The following is a 20,894-nucleotide window of genomic DNA, read 5'->3' as shown; positions in this document are numbered from 1 at the left end:
CAAAGCAGAGTAGCTTAAAAGTTTTAAAACTAAGTTAATGCAAAAACAAAAGTTTTCTATAAAGAATCAGAAAATATCAATTGTTGTTTATGCAGCTGTTAAACTGTACACGTTATGTTTTGCGGTACCATGAGAGTTAACATTAATGTGGCACTGTAATGAAATCCCTTCCAGCCACTTTTGCGTTTCAATTTTTCTGCTTTTAATTCAGACTAAAACATAAATCAGAGCCCTGCAATTTATTACAGCTCTGACAGAACTCCCACAGTCACACATACATACCTCACTGTGCATAGTATCGGTGTGTGATCACCACTGGAGGAGCTGGACTCCAGTCCATCCTCGGGTGGAGAACTGCATCATATTTAACCTGTCTCCTATGTTCCTGACTGCATCAGCCCTAACATTAACATTTTCCCTCAGGTAGCCAGAGGGGGAAAAGAGCCCAGGTTTATTGCAAAGGACAGTCCCCATAGGAGGTCATCATGTCCCCTGTCAACAATTAAGCAGTGTTGCCTAATCAGCACCTCTTCCTTTCGGCGCCCGATCTGGACCATGAGAGAGTGTCTGTTCTCGAGGCCCCTGGTTTGACCTGCTCTTAATTCTTTCTTGCTCTCATTAACTGCAAGCTGAGGTAGTGAGACTGCCTAATGATTTGTTACTGCCACCTCCCAGCTCAGTCAGAGCACTGATGATGAGTTATGGAGATATTTGCCTCACCTACCATAAAAATCAGCGTACCCAAAATAGAGGTAGCTTTTCAAGGGGAGGAGATACCAATCATTTCATTTGAGCTTTACATCATTAAGGCATCTCTCCCAACAGCATCACTGTCTGTAATCTCAGCGCAAAAGCCGAGGATTGCACCTGCACTTAAAGTGAATTGCTATCTTCCTTTCCAGCTCAGGAAAGCACATTCACTGTGGGCAACAAGAAGCAAAAGGTTACTTTAGATGCTGCACACACAGCACCTGATCTTTCCCTTGGGCTGTCAATCAGACATCTTCCCCAGCAATCAATTCATGTAAAGAACAAAATGTAGCCTCATTACAGTTTTCAGCCTTGCTCTGTCACATGCAGGATTAAAGCCAAGAAGGCATCTTCATTCAAAAGCCTCTTGTTCTGATTCTGACGACTTTCTGATGTGCCTTCTTTGAGGAGAAGTTTCTTAAACCTGTTCTTAGCCTCAGAAAGATTCTCTATGAAGCTTCTGGGTACAACACCAAGCTGATCCATACAATTACCTGAAGAGATGTGAATGCAGAAGGTGGGGGGAGGCAAAAGAAAACACCACTGAATAACTTTTAGGAGTATTTTTATTTATTTATTTTAACTTGTCTCAGCAGTTGCCACTGCTGTCAACTTTGGGCCTACAGGTTGTTTCTATGCTAAGCAGACATGGTGCTCCCAGATAGCTGCATTTCTCACGTGGTCACATAAACATTGTTCATGAAGCGGAACGGAACAGGAATCTCAGCGATGCAGAGTGCTATTTTATCCCGATTTTAAAAGGAGGTAGGTTTTTTGGGTTCTGTTTGGATGCACCCTAGTACTGCAGAAGGGGAATCTGCATTTTGTTTTGCTGCTATGACTTTCAACACCTATGCTCAACATTTTGAATGCACTCTTGTTATAAACTAACATCCAGAGTCACAGCTTGGCTCTGGGAGCCAAATGCTCTGTCACGCTTCTAGCAGGCGTTTTCTGAGAAACACAGAGACAGCTTACCTGGTCGCAGAAGTAACTAACATGCTAACCTGGAAGGGAAACTTTTATAGAACTATAACCTTATGAACACAGTCCGTGCTTTATTTTCTCATTGTTCTGCCCCACTGGGGAAAGGTGAGGGTATTTATATTTAGAGTAATTCACTTTTATCTAGAGAAAATGCCGAACTAGCAACCAAGAATAATTTATACATGTAGCACTAGCTGACGAGGCTTTTAAATAATAAACAGTGCCACAGCAGGTTACAGGAATCATTTACCTTATGTAAAAGTTTGCATTGCTCTTGGTGCTGAGCATGCAAACTCCGCCACTGGAACCTCAGCCTCCCATTTAGCCACTGAAGGTATCGAATGTCAACTCTGTCTTCTGGCCCATATTCAGGTGCTATTTCAGTTGTACCCTGCTCGCTCTGAGACAGATCGTCTTCACACTGAAAGCAGAAGAGAACACCAAAATATTTTAAGATAGCTTCAACATTTTCAAATCAATCAGTAGTGAAGAGCATACAACACAAATGGGGCAAAGAGGAAAAAAAAATTCCCCAAACTCCAGCAGGCAGAGAGCAATTACAATCTTCTGGAAAACAGGACTGGGAACAGCCTAAAGGAATACTGAAGTCTGGAATTAGCATCAGCTTCTCAGCTAAAATGTGGTGAGCTGTCTCCTCTCTTGTCCTTCGTTTTCCATACCCAGGAAGACACAAAGAGAGATTCTGAAATACTCGGCATAATTTTTGTTCTGCTGCAGCCAATAAATAAGCAAACAATCCAACCACCTTCACCTTCTGGATGCAATTTCTCCTTGGCTAATGGTACAAAGCAAGACATTTCTGTCATATTGCCTTCCCAAGGAACACGGAAGGAATCCCAGCTCCCCCAGACTTGCACAAGCAGATTTACAAACAGACCTCCTTCTCCATTTTCAGCTAAGACTGCAGATTGCAAATGAGTAAGAGAGGAACACATGGACTGGCCCACTTCTGATGTCAGGAACACCACTTAAAGGTGGATCTGTCAACTTCATCCAGCCTGAAGGAAGTACATACAGTAAGCAATCCATAACTCTACAGCATGTAAGTAGAAATAACACAGAACTGCAAGGGCCCAGAGGTTCAGAACTGGCATTCTCCAGCTAAGAAAGTGTCTCCCAGTTGGATTCAACACATTCTTTGAAGTAGAAACTCATGAAGTCTACTTGAAATATGACTGTTTTCAAGAAAACACTTGAGCAGATATTTGTACCCATAGACCTCAACGGTATTTAAACATATGTGCTTCCCTGCTTCGCAGACTTTCACCTTCAATAAAATCTTATCGAGATTCAGCTGGCAGGCAAAGCTGCTTCCAATTTGGATCCGCAACTAAAAATGCAAACTGCAAAAATGCAGAAATAAGGCAGTTTCAATCTTGCCTTAAATGCAGGTTTCAGAAAGTGTGTATCTGTAACGGTGATCAAATAACCCCTAATACCTGTTTTAACCTATTGCCTCAGTTGACAATGCCTCTAACACAATGAGTGTTCCCATTATTTATAAGCACAAAAATGCTGGTCTGGTCACATAACAAAACGCATAAAGATTTGTTCCCTTCGTTCTATGGCTCAGATAAACACGTGCTATAAATCACAGCAGCACAGGGTTCATAAAGGGCTTTTCCTTTTAAAGGCACAGATTTGTCTTGAGGAAAAAAAAAAAAAAAAAAAAAGAAGCAAGGAAAAGACCACCTCCTTTGCAGCAAGCGTAATGTCACTCTTTTTCCTCAGATGCTGTCAGCTTTTAGCACCAAAAACCAAAAAGCACTGAGCTGTGGAGCACTGCAGGCCTTGCTACAGCACCTGCACAGTGCAGATCACCTTGCCACCATCAGGTGAGGTTTGTGGACTATGAAATCATACAGATATGCTTACTGGGTTGGCCCTAAACACTACCCAAGCAGCTGGGTATCAGTACATCAGAGAACACACACGTGTAAACAACACTAAAACACTGCAAATAAGCAGCCAGCAAGCCACAGGGCCAAAGACAGAGCTCAGCACGTGACTCTGCCCTGCTCTCATAGCTGGGATTCCCAGACTGAAATATGCATTTCCCATCAATTACAGTTCAACTCCAACTCCCCTGGATTAGAGGCTTGAGAATAGCACAACTACTGCTCTCCTGGGGATTCGTTTAAGGAAGGAATGGCATTAGACTCAATTGCTTTGGCAGTAAAATGACAAACACCATGCAGAGCTAATTTTATAGTAGCAATCTGCCTTATTAATATTAAAATAAGCCAGCCAGCCAATGCATTTTTAACAGAAACTCTATTATTTATTCCACAAACTGCGCAAAAAATTTCCTTTTGCTATGAAATACTTAGCCTGTCATAAAGGTAAACAAGGTTAAAAAAAAAAGTCTTGCATATTATACTGTGACCTCAATTTCCAGAGCCATCTCCACAATCTAAAACTATTTACTGCTCTCCCAGTGCGAGAAAAATCACTAAAATACCAACCCAAGCTAGAGTCCTTGGTTCAAATATCACTGTGAATTTATCTAATCTATGCGGTAATTTGGGTGCACACCTGCGGTTACTTCTGATTTACACAAGTGCCTATTATTTAGGCAAAGCCACAACAAGGCAGGTACCCAGAGCTCTCAACAGCCTCCCCTCACTTGGATGCTCCACACCAGCTCCAGCAGAGACAGCTCCACAGCCACTTACCAGAAGAGCTTTTTGCTTAGAAACTTTGCTGTAATTAACGTTTCTCTGATTCTATTTCAGACTCCAGCTACAGAACGGTGCCACAGGCTTGCAGGACAAATGCCACCTTATCACGTGTTGATACTGTGGTGCAGTGCTGGATTTTTGTCCCATTACACTGTCGATATCGCAGCAAACTGGATAACGCAGACTCAGCAGGGCACCTGTGATCAGCACAACTGTTAAGCAGCAGCTCGCATGAAGCCTCTCCATTTCACTCCCACTGCCTCACCCCAACAAACTTTTCTGCCCTAAACGTTCACGGCACTGCTATAAGAAGATCTCAATGTCTATTTACCAGCAAACTTGGAAAACCCAGCACAGGCCTGCTGACAGCACCACGTATATATTCACCCAAGTTCTCTTCCAGCCCCTTCCTGAACTCCCAACCTGCCCACACTTACCCACACCTTAAGCCCAGGCCTCCTGTGGAGAAAGATGCAGGCAAATAACCAGCTAAGCCCCGTAATAAGTGCATGCTCCAGGACAGAGCAGAGCACCAGCCCAAGGAAGGCAGCTTACAAGCTACAAAACCTACCCAAGCTCATTAAATCAACTCTGGTTTACTCAGAGCTAAGAGCATGTGTTTAAAATCACTGCAAAGCACCCTAGAATTTAGTCTCTGACACAAGTTTTGCCCTCAGCATTCCTTCCCAGGCTATTTCAAGCCCAGTTGTTATGAAAAAAGATACCAGAGCATTCTCAAAACACTCGAATACACTTGTGGCTAGACAATGCAAAAAGAGTTAACACAGCCCTCGTGGGGCACTCTGTGCTGGGAAGTCGGATTCACAAAACACTGAGAAAAGCCACCAGATATAGAAGTATTTAGAAGAAAAGAATAAGGGGTGTGAGAAGGAAGGGTGTGAAAAAAGACACAGGAACGTATCAATTTAATTCCTATTCTATATACCCAAGCAAACAACTTTTATGCAACTTGCTCAGAGAAAGTAAAGATTAAGAAGTTTCAACTTATGGCAGAAATAAAGCCTTTCTCGCTGGTTTGAAATACAAAGCAACTCCGTGTTATTGGAAATGAAAGAGCAATTTCACCCGCAGCGGATGAAGATAAATTAAACAAGCACTTTGTCATATAAATAGTTCATCAAAGAACAACATAAGCATCAATGCGTTAGCAGAAATTGAGAAGGGAACATTTTCTGCACGGCTTGTTCCCTTTGAGATATGAGCATTTTAGGGACCTGGGACGGGGCTGACCTTGGTCTGTTCATACACTTTGAATAAACTCAACTCCAAAAATTGATTTAAAGTAAAATCCCTTCCAGATTCAGGGGAAATCTTGAGGGGAAAAAAAAAAAAAAAAAAAGCACAAATAGTACTTCAAAGAAAACCCTGTATTGGGCAACTTACTTAAACTTCTACAGCTTCCCAACTCACAGAGAGCTCTTAATGCTTACACATTCTTACATGAATGCAGCTACCATGCAGAACAAACACCACACTGCCTTATTTTGCCCTGCACACTCGATGGAAGTGCAGAGGCCTGTGCTGCCTGCATTGCTGCGAAACAAGGCTTCGGCAGGGCCAGCTCCCTGCGAGATGCTCTTCTGCAACGATGAGCTGCCATCTGTTGGTAAGCGAAGGACCGCAGCAGGCTCTGGTTCATCCCCAGCTCACTGTAGCTTCTCCCCGTGATGCATCCAAATCCCTCCAAGGACCAGCTCTCTGCTTCTGTATCTGGACGGCCACCAAACCGCTTGCTGCTCTTCCCGTGGCGAAGCAGCTCTGCTGGAACCTGCTTAACCCAGGGATGTATGCACCGAGCCTAATCCCCAGCTGACAGCAACCCTCGAGCACAGCAGCACAAAGCAGCAGCCTGTTAAACCCTCTAATGAGTGCTCCCACCCTCGTGCTCACTTTCACCCAAATTAATCCGTGCCTAGACACAAACTATTTACTCACGGGTGCTGCTCAAATCCTAGCTACCCTGTGCGTGCAGCCTCGCATCCCGGCGGTGGGAAGACGTGTGTCTACATCGCTCGCTGCAGGACTCGGGAGAGACAAAACAATCACATAAATCAGAGCAATAAAGTGCTTATGCAAGCTTTTACTGAGAGCTCATTCCGAGCTGCTCGTAATTCACACAATGGTTTTCATTTGACATAACATATGTTAATCAATGTAATTACGTATCTTTAAATAGGGGAGAGGTGTTTGGTTTTTTTTAATTAAACACCATAGCCAGAAGTACCAGAGCATCAGACCCACCTTCCTGATACAGCCCTATATCTACCTGTGGGAGGGAAAACATGAAAAGGAACAACTCAAATACATGGATGCGAAAGGGGCAACACTATTTTCATTAACAGCTCCATCAACATTAATTGGATTTCCTCCTAGACAAGGCAGGATGCAGACAGCTGTGCGCATGAGGAGACAGAGATGGTGTAAGAAACCTCTCCCACGGGATGCACGCAGCAATTAGATACCCAGATATCCACAAACAGACGTGCTCACAAAGTAGAAGCGATACAAATGACTGCTTTGTGTATTCAGACAACACACAGAAGCCAAATTACTCAACTAAACACCTGGTAAGGCAGCCCTAACCCACAGGGTCCCACGTTCTGCAGGGCTCAGTGAATGCAATACAGGTAACGCCTTGCACTGCACTTCTGCCTGAGGCTTTCTTTCCATGTCCATGCTTTCCTGAGGAAGAAGTGCTTTCCTTCAAAAGATCTTGCAGTGAGAGTTAACCCTTCTCACAGAAGTGGCACACCAGAAGTAGAGGGTGTTCCCATTTAAATCAAAAGGGCAAAGATAACCAAAAGGTACCAGAAGGTCCTGCCTGCTCCCCGCCACTGGAGGGCAGGAGAGACACCGAATAATTTTAACATTACTTGGCTTCCCCAGCACCCACTTTAGCAAAGGACACAGTACCAGCATCACCGTGGTAAGGCTTCCCATGAGCACATCAGTCCTCATCTTCCTCTCAGCCTGTGAAAGCTCGAGGGGCTCTCAAAAAAAAGCTTACGAGCACATTCACTGTGTCAAACAAAAATAAGTGTTGCTAACCATGAATTTTCCACTAGTCTCCAGCAAAAGTTAGGGGAGACAAATTCTGCAGAAGAAACTTTAGGGATCCTGTGCCCTCTATTGAGCTTTCCAGGTCTTTAAAAATAGTGTACATTAACAGCTACTATAATAGAGCAACAGTAGCAGCAACAAGATAAATTGTGAGAGTTAGAGTAAGACAGGAGGTCAAACAGAACAGAAGCGTAAGCAAAGGGAATAGGGGAGGCAAATCAAAAAATGAGAGCTGACAGGCTAATATAGCCCGTGAAAACATGGAAAGCAATTATGCTTCCAAGTCAGAATCAATAGGTTAATAAGATTCCCTCCTTTTCTCCACGCTGTAATAGGTTAAAAGGGAAAAAAACAGAAAACTGCTGTTTTCTGACAGTAGTGTCAAAGGTGTCCTGGTTCTGTACTGGCGTGGGTGGTAACGTCAAGCTGGGCTGCTACGTTCACACTTCCATCTAGCAGTGTGGTTTATGGAGCAGCAGGGCCAGGCGAGACTTCTGGAAAAAAAAGGCATCCTGACAGTAAGATTAGAAATCAGGCAGAAGTCTCACACTATATTGGAAATAGCCAGCGAGCCAAGCTAGGCTGTGACAAACAAGAGATTAATCAAATTGCAAACCCAAGAGTCAGAAGGCACATTTAGTTTCATTTCCCCCCACACGAGAAGTAATGAAACCGAGTTCACTTTGGCATGCTAGCGAGACACCCATGAATTCCAAGTACACCAGCCATAACAGCTCTATTTGTTGATTACCACGAATTCACAAAAGGGGAGGGGAGTCCAATTTCACACAGAGGGCAAGAAGCAGGCAGAGGGAATTACTGGAACCAAGAACAAGTGTTTGTACAACATAGCTTGGTGATAATGAGGGAAATAACATCATTACCCTCATCTGAAAACTCCACAGCCTCCACACATAATTAAATTATTGGGCACATAGATTAATTTCAGCTGTAGAAATAATACCAGCACAGGCCACATACCTCCACAGGAACAGAAGGAACGCATGCCCACAGAGCACTGCTATTATCTGCACAAGCCATTGCACAGATTTGGATAAAGCTGTGGTATTATCAGTAAAATTTAAAAAGCAAAGCAAAAATAAAATCAGTCAAATGCTGGATATGCTAAAGAGGCAGGTTTATATCAATTATCTGCTTCCTAAAGAGACGGGGAGAGAGAGAGTGAGAACTCTGCAGGTCTATTTTATAGGTTTAGCGAAGGACAGTTTTGGTGATGAGTGGCAGAGAAAAATAAATGAGCAATTCACTTCCATTGTTATGGCCTTATACACAGGGTTCAGGCTTCACTGACACAACTAGATGTTTATTTTATTCTATTTTGCCTTCAGCTGTGGGCAGCCAATGCTTCTACCAGGTTTCTCTCAAGGTCCTCTCATTCTTTGTCTTCCTTCCTGGGAGAAGATCACGCAGACACTCTGCAAGAGATGTCTGGCACACAGTTTTGGTCAGCGACATGTCAGACTGCAAAACAAACACCTAAATTAGGCACAGAGACTCAGCTCAACTAGCAGCATTCCTCCACAGGATGCAAGAACCCTGGTTTCATGGAGGAACCTATAGCTCCCTGCATTAATGGGTTTGATTTGGAGAGAAGTGGTGGTTGCTGCCCAGCCTGGCAGTTGTAGAAGCACTGGATTTGTCTGTGAATTTTCACAACTCAGAACAAATTAAGAAAATCCACCACCAACTGCACAGGCATGAAACCAAGAGGAAGAATCTCCCTGGAAAAGTCCATTATCTTGCCAAATTGAGCAGGACTTGTCACAGGTAGTTCTTTATGCAACGCTTTACAGGCTGGTTTTCAGATGTGTCGGTTTTTGGTCTGTTTTTAAACTTTCCCCAGCAGTCTAGGATTTTCATATGGAATCTATGAACAGCACCTGAGAGTATTCCTCACGTATGTGACTACCAAAAGCAACAAAAGATGCCACATCCAACATCTCTGCAGTGCTTATTTGAGACAGAAGTCCACAGAGGCTGTAAAAAGCCTTTCAAGGCAGTGTCCATCAACTAATCACTCATGCTTTAAGGCCATAAAAACAGGTGAGAATGCCCAGGTAGACTTCTATATGTGTGCCTCCAACTCAGACTGCACTCAAGTCTTTACAGGACTGATAGAACTAGGGACTTTTTATCTTCTTATATATTTAAAGGAGTTGACTAATGCGATATTTGAACTTTCACTTACCACCTCTGGTGTCATCAACCTGCTGACAAACCCATACAGTAAATATAAAATGGACTTGAGCCACAGGTGGAAGGGGCAGCATCTCCCCCAGTCCTGCTAGCTGGTGCATCCTGAAGGAGGAACATCACGCCTGGCTCAGCAGAGACACTGCAGCACTGCCCTTCTAAAAACAGGAGCTGGAGGCCATGTGAGACAAGGTGCCCTGCAGGATTCTCCTAACACATCAAAGCCGTCAGCCCACATAATCATCCCGGGTTACTAACAATACCTGTCCTTACCAATAACTACCCTCAAGATTATTATTTTTTTTAATTATTTCAGACACACTAAGCACTACCTCCTAGCATCCTAACCCTTTCGTCATGCTTTTACTGTTGTTTAGCTCATAATTTTAGAAATCACTTAACTTTTGACTCTGAAGATCTAAGTGCCTGTAAAATTAAGCTTGTTGGATGCCTTCCCGAGCTCAGGATCTTAAAGCTCTGAATCCCTTGCAGCGGCTGAGCTCAATGTCCATCATGTGTCATGAATACCCTTGTCCCCCTATAAATAACTGGCCTGAAATCCTTCAGATGGAAGTGTTCAATTTGCAGGGGGAAAAAAACTGTGTTGCTAAGGAACTGCAGAGAAGAAAAGGCCATAGAGAGGTAATCTGAAATGAAATGAACGGAATTAATTTAATTGGCCCTTGATATGTTGGGTATTTGGCATATTATCAGCAATTTAGCTGCCTGTAAGCTTTGTTTCCAACATAGCCTGAAAGAATAGTCCTCACTGCATCCTTAATTTTGGGATTAGCTGCATTCTCTCCTCTTCATACAAAAGAGCCTGTCCACATCTGTGGATTTACAACAAAATTTTAAAAACAAGCCACATGCACGTCAGCTGAACTACAGCTATGCCTACAGTTCTTGAGGCTCCATGTTTTTAGACAAAGACAAAGGGGAAGGATTTTCTTCACGTTTATTCTCTCTAGTAGACCAACAGATGTGCTTTCCTGGTAAGTACTGGCTTCCATGCTTTGCTGATTTTGGCAGAGATCTCAGCAGTGCACAGAACCAAATAGTATTTCAAGGATTTTTTGTTTTGCAACATTTTCATTTCAAGAAAATATTTTCAATTGTTTATAATACGTTTTAAAAAGGGCTCCATGTGGTGGAACATTTTTCAGGCTCTTTCTCAGCTGAGAGCTTCAGTTGTTTCAAAAAAAGAAACCGAAATGCTCTTTAAGACCGATCTTTCTCTAGAGAAAATTTTTCTAGTTGTCCTGCCTTTTCCTTCAATTTACTCAAATAGAAGAGAGTTGCAATTGCAGAGACTGCATCTCTGGCATGTTTAGAAATGTCTGTACAATCTGTTACGTATCTTCCAACACTTCAGTTTTAAGTACCAGAAAAGCCTGGTATTTAACATTCAGAGTCAAAATTGTAGCACTTCAGTTGTTCAAGCTGTACTTTAACTTACCAGATATCAGGTCTCAAAGTGACAACCTCACCTTCTTTCCTTCCTTCCTATGATTTCAGGGGGTTAAAACATTGGAAGGAAATTCCAATGAGCAGGTACCAAGGAAGGTATCCCACAAAGTAACACTACAATAGCTATCACACTTTTGTTCAAACAGGTTTTCCTGAGCGGAATACAAGGAACTGATTCCTTACCATTAGAAGGTGTGTGACCCACCTATCTTCTAGTTCACACCCATCATTATCTCCTGAACTGCGCACTTCTAGATCTTCACTTGCTCAGGTTTTACTGGTCAATTTGATTGGTTTTGTAATTATCAACCAAAAGATAAGGTATCTCCCTGAAAATTCGGTTTAACTGCCTCGTGATATCGAATCTCAAAGCACACTGTTTACATGTCCTCCACCACTACAACTTATTATTTCTTTCCTTAATAGCAACTGTTTTTATAAGTTTTATTACTTGCAAGTTTTATAATGAAAACACTCTAGGTGAAAACCAAAGAATACAATACAACAAGCCTTACATACATACATTAACTCCAACTCCCAGTTTATAAACTTTTTTGTCTGAGCTATCAAAAAAAATCCAGACCTGTAAACACTGTTTTGGACAGTTAGTGGAAAAAAAGAACATGAAATAAGCATGTTTTTGAGAAGCACAGGTGGAGCAGATTACAATTGACGCGAAAGGCACAGCAATAAATTGCTTAATGCCTCTCCATGTGGGCATATGAGATAACATTCTTGTACCATAGTTACTTCAGCTTATTTTGGAAACGGCAAAACTTAGTCCTTCAGAGAAAATAGCGTATGTGCTGCCTTATTTCCTGAATTCATGTTGCTACTACGCTTCATTCATCCCTCTTTTGTAATAGAAATTAAGGATCAGAAAAAAATAAGTATCTCTGCTATCACACAACAAAAAGCAAGAAAAAACAAGAAGCTTAAAGTAAAAGTGTCTTCACGAGTGTGTTTCTCCTAAGGTCTTCAGGTGCCCTTCTCAGCACCAGAGGGCACCACCACTCACACCCAGCACGCCAGGCACCACCTTGCAGCTCTTCTGCTCCCTTTTTTGTGCAGCAATTGGAGTGTAGTAAGTGTGGTCTGTGTTCCCAAAATACTGCTCGTAAGGTTGTTACAGAAATGACTCTTCCCTTTAAATTGTTTTCCATTTAGCAACACGTGCTCTTAAACGCAAGGGATGGGTTCTACAAGCAGTTATCCTTGATCCATGTTATAACATGGGCTTGGGGTTTTCTTTTTGCCTTCCCCCACCCCGATCACGTACATTGCAGCTGAAATAGACACACAGCTATCCTCACATTACTTCAGACCAGGTTTTCTGTATGCTAACATCTTTTTACTGATGGAAACACAACTGCATACCTCGTTATTCTCTCAAAGAAGCTACAAGGTCATTAGTTACCCCAAGTAACTAATGTCATTAGTCATGTCATTAGTTACCCCATGATGGTTTTTTTATGTTCTGTTTGCTTTAGGATTACTTGCTTTACCCTGTGCCAACAGACCCAGCATTCATGGCTCATCTGTTTGCCTACTTCCACTTCCATGCCCACAGCCTGGAAGCAGAGATCAGTGACGTGCACTTACCTGCAGTCCTCCTAACTGGTCTCATCTATACCGCAAGGAAAAAAAGTAATCACAGCATTCACTCAGGGAGGGGAGTTTGAGAAAGAGAAGGAACCCAGACCACCTGCACACAGAAAGTTTAGGAAGGGAATGAAAACAGGTTCCAGCTGCTGGCCCCTGCAGCTTTTTTACAAAGCTAGAATAAGGCATTTATTTTTATAAGGGCACCACGACACCACACACTGTGCACTACACACTAATGATAACACGGCTTCTGTCACAGAACATTACTTAGGGGTGGACGAGGTGGAAGGACACCAACAGGCTCACCATGCACACGGAGGTTTCATCTCCAGTCCTCACTCTGTTCCGAGCCAAGAGCTGTTCCAAGAGGCTGATTCTGTGCAGCAGCCAGGAAAATGCCAGCAGCAGCTCCCGGCTACCTGCTGAGCCATCGGAGGGGAGCCGATAGAGCTCTGGTCTGCCATAGCCCTGGTACCACAGCGCCGACTTCACAAACCTAATTTGGGTATCTGAAAAGAAGAAAACAATCACGAATAACACACTGTGCTACTCAATGCGTTCACCCATTCAGTTCCACAAACTGTTGCTCTGAGAATAAGATTTTTAATTTAGCCTAAGGTTAATGGAAAGCAGTGGAGAGCAGGGTTTGGTACTTTATTCGACAACTGCGAAAGGGAAGTGGTAACAGGTAAGAGATTTCCTTATGCTGTCCCATTCTGACCTACAGAAATTACTGCTAAGGGAAATGAAAAATTCAGAGTTGAGATCAAGGCTTCGTGGAGATTAACAAAAGCAAAAGAGGTAAATAGCCACCCTCGCTTTACCAGGACTCCAATTCACCTATTCATTTTTTATGAGCCACCAAGCATCCCATGAATTAGTAAATACCTCGAGTCACTTGACTCCTGAGCGAAACTGGAATTTAGAGATAGGAGTTTCGCAGCCTGCTGCAAATCTCTAAGCAGCAGTGGGCAGGCAGAGATAACGCAGCACACCACGCTGCATACCAGCCTGCACGGGCTACTTAGTGCTCAGGAACGCTGCAATCCATATCCCTTCACACCAGCAAATTTTACCTGACAGCTACGAGACAGGCGCTACAGAACTGTGAAATACAGATGAAAGAAAGATAAAATTATTATACAAACAGGTTCTGGCCAGGAAGCTTCCGCTCTGTACCAGGTAAAGTCGTCAAAAGTGTAATAAAGAACATAATTAGGGGCCACAATGATACCCAGTATATGCTGGGGAAGAACCAACAGCTGCTATAAAATTAAGTCCTGCTGAAAAAGCTGCTGGAGTTCTGCAAAGGCAACACCAAGCAAGTGGTTAAAGATTCAGCTGATGCAGGATATTGAAGCTTCCCAGAGGCATTCAACTAGCAGAAAGAAACAAAGCCAGTAGGGTGAGCTTGCACCAACAAGTGACTAGCAGGCAAGAATCAGAGGGTGGGAAGACGCGGTGGTTTCACAAGAGGGCTCTGAGCTAAACCTCTGCTGTCCAACTCAACGTGACAAGGACGATATGAGAGCGACAGAACGATTGGCGCTGACGTGCAATTACTCTGTAGGAAGGAATGCAAGCTGATAAAGAAAAGCCTGGACTCGCTGCGTTCTGTGATTTGGAAACGACAGATAAAATTCCTTTAAAAATAATGAAAAATGATGCACACAATGGGAAAAAACAATCACAACTTTTCTGATGTGGCAACAGGCTTGGAACGGACCACTGCAGTCAGGAACACAATTTTGGTTTATACAATTTTCCTGACAATATAACACTCGACCCTCTATATATCCAAAAACATCCAAATGCAAGAAATCTAAAAAGGAACCTAGACAGAACACAAACGAACATTATCTGTCTATACCCACAATGACCTCATGTCTCAAACTCTCAGTGTTATTTCATTTCTTCAGCCCCAAAAGGACCATGAAAGATTTGGAAAAAGGTAAAAGAAAGGATAAGTAAGATCACAAACCCAGAACAGCTTCATTTTAAGAAATGACCACACAAGCAAAGAAGAGACTGAGAACGAGTATGACAAAACTCTTCAAAGCAAAGCCATGCCCTCTGGTTTGGGAAGCCTACAATAGGAATTACTGGAGGCTGAAAGACTTAACCCCTGGAAGCGTCCCTGTGTACTTGTTCTGTCCTTTGCCCTGGGAATCCATTTTTGATGGCTGTCACTATTGGACAGAGCTGGAGGAACCTTCAGTTTGATCCAGCTGAGGCACTCGTACAAGGTAAGGAGAAAAGCTGCTCTCCTTTCCCAGTGTAATGCTTCAGCATCATTGTAATGCTCCATGTAAAAGGTACACACACACCAGCAAAGCACAAGCCTCAAGCAATCAGGGACTGTCACTGCTGTCCTTAATTAACATACTCATTCATCACATTACATACTCATTTGCCTGCTCCTTGGCCACTTGTGCTAAAAACATCCCTCAGCAGCCCCACGCGCTGTAATCATTCTTTTGTCTAGCACTGACTGCTGAAGCCCAAGAACTACATCACGAAAGACTTCAAAACAAAAATGAGAAAAACAATACTGCTCTCAGAAGGAATTGGTTAATTATAAGAGGCTCTCACAGTGAAAAGAGAGGCCTGATTTGCAAAATGCTAAGGGAGTCTCATCTACTGAAAATAACACAAAGCCAAGACAGAACGAGGAGCTGTAACCTGACTTGTGCTGGTAACCCTACAGGAGCAGGGCACTGCTGCAGCTCTGCTGAGGCTGGAAGGAGCTGGTGGCCACCAGCCATCGAGCTCCTTGTGCTTTGACAAAACAGAGAAGGTGTGTTTGAGATTGAAGAGCACCAGAGTGCTCCCAAAACTGACAAAAAAACATCAGGAGCATGATTAAGCAGGCAACATGAGGGTGCAGAGCTACTAAATTTTTGCTGGACTGGTGTTCTGCAGGGCACAGCTTCTGCACAGATGTGTGACAATTGTTTTTACACCTAGCCTGTTTTGGCACCACAGACAAAAAGGAAACCCAAACCTCTAAATGACTGTTTGCTCTTGCTGGAGAACCTGTGAATATTAAAAAACGAGCAGCTTCCCAGCATGATGCTGGGGTGGCAGAGATGCCCAGGGCTTGCTCACAGCCTTGCCATAGACACACACTCCAATCACACGTACAGGAGAGCACTCGGATCTTAAGAGGTTTTATTTTGATCACTACTGAACGTTCTCATATTGGCTGGATTTTCATGCTGCCTTTTCCTTACATATTTGTCATTTTCAAGAAAGGAACAGCTGGAGCAGGCTCAGGCAGAAACACTCCAAGAGGAAGATCAGTACCTACTTTCCCTCTTTCTCAAGGCACAGAAGTGAGACGTGCTGCCATCTGCAGTTCAGGGAGCTCCCTGAGGAATCACCTATCAAAGAGACAGCATAGGGCAAGCCAGGGTTTTGTTTGTTTGTTTTTTCCCCTCTCTTTTTCGTCATTTCCCTCCCCTGGCAGATCACTTGGGACCAGATCCACCAAGGCAGTTTGCCACCTGAATTTCTCTGTTGCTCTGGTTCTTTATCTCCCCTTTTCAGCTTTCTCTCTGCAATAGGATGCCCTCCTACAAGAAGGTATGAGTGGTGTGGGCATCAGGCAGGAATTGTGGGCAAGTGGTCCAGGCATGGATCTGGGACGGGGGCTCAGAGAGTCGCAGAGCCTTTCTAGAAAGCCTAAGTGACCTTACAGAAGTCACTCGGTTCTCCCCATCTCCACAACGCTCTGCCTTGTAAGGACACAGCCCTGAGGTAAGTGGCAGTGGAGGCTATATAAGTACCAAAGAACAAGATGGATTCTTCCAAAACATGCAGCCAAGAGAGAGCAAAAACATCACGCAGATAAGCAGATAATGCCAGTCACTCGAACACCTTCTCTTTGCCAACATTTTCTTCCAGCGTTTTATTAGGATTAGGCAATCCATATAGAAAGACCCACTCAGTCTTTCCAGCTAATTCCGTTCTGCATGCACGTTATTTATAAGAACATGTTCAGCACATAAAACCAAGCTGTGGATGAACCTCACGGTTCAGTTCTCTTAAAACTGTACTCCAGCTGTGCTCTTCTGCTTTATGACTCCCACAAAATGTCTCAGTGAATCACAAGAAGATTTTCAAATAAGGGTTAGGCATTGGTCTAGCAGGCTAAGAGGGAAAGAAACTAAATCCAGTACAAGAACAGACAGATACGTAACTTCACACACTCAGACAAGAAGCACCTGCAGAGGTAGTGGCTGCTGCAGAAGATAATTTTCCACTTTGTTTGTCAAACAAAAACACATTGCAGCTCCAGACCTCTTTCTTATACTAAAAAAAATGGAGTTGCAGCTCCAGAAAAGGAGCATCTCCTCCAACTATTGAAATGCACATTGCACTGCTACCTGGTGTGGCGTTAAGCAGGTCCCTCGGTCCTCAGCCTCTGTCACGAAAGAGCAACGTGAAGCCACTAATTGTGACTTGCTTCATCAGTAAAGTCGTGCTCAGAGTGCCACTGCACAGCTTGCTTTGTCTTGAACTCCACTAATGAGAGATCCACTGCTCCGACACGCTGCAGTGGCTGGAGTGCATTAAACGCTTCCCACCACAGTTTAGGATGATTGTTTTGTACTATAGGAAGAAAAAAATTCTTCCGAAATAAGAAACCAAAATATTTGCAGAATTTTATAGCCACTGACTGAAAGACTTCAGCAGGGTTTCTGGGTTATTTTTGCAAGAATGCAATGCTTTAAAACATCGATCTGTGGGGATTTTCTTCTACGTGATTTTTCAAATATTTTAGGTTTTGCCAGTGGGGCTGTAAAATGTATCACTCATTTAAAAAACATAATGCAGAATGTTTTTCTAAACAGCCTCACATTACACCAATAAAAAGGGAATGACCATTCAAAGCAAATCTTAATCTTCTCTAAAACTCATTTATGTAACAGAACAGAAACTAACAAAAGCTATTATCTTGAAACAGAAATACACCCTGGGAGTGCAACTTGGAAAGCCACTTTAAAAGGGTTTCCCAAATTAAAGGAACAATTTTTATGTGAAAATCTGTCCTTTTCCATGAGGCTAAATCTGCAAGAGCATTCTGTCCTTACAACGCGCTGCTTTATCCTAGCATCTCATGAGCACAAGTGGCCCAACATCTTACACGCTGTCCTTGAAACACAGGCCTCGCTTTACAGAGTAAAGAAAAGAACCACTGTGGCCCTGGCAACATGCACAGACTACAGACCAAAACTTTAACAAGTTTGCCAAACTTCGGAAAAAACTTTTGTCCTAAAAAAAAGTAAGGTTTTTGTTTGAAAAAAAAAAAAAACAAGCACAAGACCATTTGAATGTGGCTTCTTTTCCAAAAAGCTGTTCCAATGGCTATGCACACAACAACCCTCGTACTGGGTTCAAAGCCTTCCTCAGGGATATAGCAAGTGCTTGTGCTGGTTTTTAGCTAAGATAATTAAAAGGTTGTACAAAACCAGCAAAGAAAGGCAAGCCTGTTCCAGGGACTAAAGCTCTAGACTTGAATTAGAGGAATCTGTTTCAATTCCTTGCTGTTCTACAGGGTCCCATACAGAGCTGAGAAAGTTATTTAGTCCTTAATGAAGTGGAAAACTTAGTCTTTCCATGAAATAAATGCACAAAAGACCACAATTGCTCCAAAGGTGGGACAGACAGTGAAATATTGATCCTATTCACAGCAGGCAACTCACTCACCTGACAATCTACCAGCAACAACTGGGTTTGCTCTCTCTGGAGCCAGCAACCTGCCACATGCATCCAGGAATCCTGTCTCCGAATGCTGCTAGCTATTAGTACGGGAGCAGCCAGGATTCAAAGAGATTGCAACCTCACAAAGCTGCTGTGGACAGCCAATAAATTGACTTACCAAACAGTCGCACACAGCAGACTGCGGATGAGCAGAAAATGAAGGACAGCTGAATGAAAAGTAGCAGTCCTGTCTGTAAGAGAACCATACCAATTCCCTGCTGAGCTACCAGCAAAACCACACAGGTGCTGCCCCACATTCCTTGAAACGTATCAGCTACAATGCTCAGCCTTTTTTTAAAAAAAAAAAAAAAAAAAGTTTCCAGAGACATCAGTTTCCCAGCTTTTTAGGGGCTTAAACTTTTTTTTTTTTTTTTCCTTTCAGCTTTTGTGGACTGATTTTAAGCGGTTTTGGTGTGAGGAGACCTCTATCCATCAAAGATGATCCTTTCCTCCTGCACTGAAAGGGCTCTGAATCCTGGAGTGGAGAGGGAAACCTGAAGAGTAGTGTCAAATTTGGAACGGCACGTATTTAAGAAAAAATTAGAGCTCTATCACTGTGAGAAGCCAGCCTTTATACAGCTTCTCTCTGCAGTAGAGGCCCCATCCAGAGATATTTATGGTCCCTCTAAAACACTCATATGCATTTTTATTTTGTTGTTTTGTCTAGAACTTCATTCTATAACACTGTCTTCATGGTTCACATGTTAAAATTCATTGCCCTGACATAGGACTTGATAGTAAATTAACCATAATATCATGTATCACATGCAGAATGGGGAAAGAACAGATCATGGGGCACATAAATCTATTTCTGTAATTATCTCTGCAGATTCTCAGAATACGTAAGGACATCATAGAGTTTTACCTGCAGTGAAACGTCTATGGGAAGCAAGATACCCTAGCAGACACAAGACCATCCCATTTTCCTGGATGCCAGGACCAAACAAGAGCATACCTGTCTCACATTTGTGCTAAAACAGCGAGGGCCAGTGGCACATACTAGTTGTTCAGAAGGGTGTGCTCCTTAGAGAGAGTGACCCGCCAGAAAAAAAGGTGCTAAAACACCAGCCCTAGCACTTCTCCAGGACAGACATAAACCGGGCAGCCACGGTTACCTATGGCATCAGCCTCGCTCCACTTGCCTCCATGGATTTGTTTCAGGAGAGCATAGAGCAGCCTCCAGAAATCCAGGGTCTGCAAAAGAACGAGAGGAACAGGGGGAGATCAGCACACCAAAAAAAAAAATATCCACCAACAGATTCAGCCCTAAATAAGCAATAAAGCCTGTAAATGAGCATCAGGGGTGGCTCGGGGAGGCTCCCCTGTCCCATGCAGGGCTCGGCTGCCTGATGAACGCTACCTAGGGGCAGGTGCATGTGGGAAGGGCTGCCGGTGCTGCTCACACACAGCCCAGCACCGCTCCCCTTTATCCCAGAGGGGGCTGTATCTGCTCCACCACCACCACCACCACAGCACCCCCAGAGCTGCTGTCACCCCCATCGGCTTCACAGCCGGGAGGCAGAGGGCGATGGAGCTCCCTCCACCCGGCCTCACCGCCTGAGGCCGGTCCAGCTTGGCCCGGCGCAGGGCTTCGGGCACCAGGCGGGCCGGGGGCGGCATCGCCCGGCACAACGCCCCCACAGCCCCCGGCAGCGCCCGGCCCCCCGGCATGGCCCCGACCCGTCCCCGTCCCGACCCGCTGCCGAGCCCGGCCCCTTCCGCACCATGGCCCCGTCCCTTCCGCGGCTCCCCCCGCAGCGCCCCCCGCAGCCCCGGAGGAGCCCCCCGGGTGCTGAGGGGTCCTGGGGGGCTCGGGGGGGGACGGGCTGGGCACATTGAGGTGAATAAATGTTGGGAGCTGCCGCTAGCAGGCTGGAGCGCAAAGGGGATTAAAACGCCTTCCCCGCAGCCAGCCTCTTCTGCCTGCTCCCCCGTGTGGTGCTGGGGAATGGCGGCTGTGGTGCTTCTCCATCGCCCCTTCATGCTCGCTCCCTGCCCCTGCTCCCCTCCTTCCATCCTTCCCGAACTGATCCCTCATGGGCTTCCCACAGGCTGCAGCCTTTCAAGCACTGCTCCCACACGGCTCCGTCCCATGGGGTCCATCCCTCAGGAGCAAACTGCTCCAGCACGGGGCCCCCATGGGCAGCAGCTCCCCCCAGACCCCCTGCTCCTGCGTTGGCTCCCCTCCACGGGCTGCAGCGTGGAGATCTGCTCCATGTGGGACCCATGGGCTGCAGGGGGACAGCCTGCTCCACAGAGGCCATCCCTGCAGCTCAGCTGCTACCAAAACCTTGCCACGTTCACCCAACACAGTGCCCT

The 20,894-nt window shown here is 44.4% G+C and overlaps 1 protein-coding gene across 1 annotated transcript in view; it reads right to left on the bottom strand.

Annotated features, from left to right (window-relative positions):
- The window catches only part of TEDC1 (tubulin epsilon and delta complex 1), a 68,533-nt gene extending 48,287 nt beyond the window's left edge, over positions 1-20,246 (bottom strand). Inside the window, exons 1-4 of the mRNA XM_032192662.1 lie at positions 20,130-20,246; positions 19,691-19,769; positions 13,116-13,318; positions 1,988-2,158 (exon numbers count right to left, since the gene is read on the bottom strand). Coding sequence (XP_032048553.1) covers positions 1,988-2,158; positions 13,116-13,318; positions 19,691-19,769; positions 20,130-20,246 — 570 coding nt within the window. The remainder of the gene's footprint in view (positions 1-1,987; positions 2,159-13,115; positions 13,319-19,690; positions 19,770-20,129) is intronic.
- Between the last annotated feature and the right edge of the window lie 648 nt (positions 20,247-20,894).

This window comes from Aythya fuligula, chromosome 8, assembly GCF_009819795.1.
Source record: "Aythya fuligula isolate bAytFul2 chromosome 8, bAytFul2.pri, whole genome shotgun sequence".
Classification (NCBI taxonomy): Eukaryota; Metazoa; Chordata; class Aves; order Anseriformes; family Anatidae; genus Aythya; species Aythya fuligula.
Note: the sequence above shows the minus strand (reverse complement) of the source record. Positions and strands in the feature narration are given on the sequence as shown.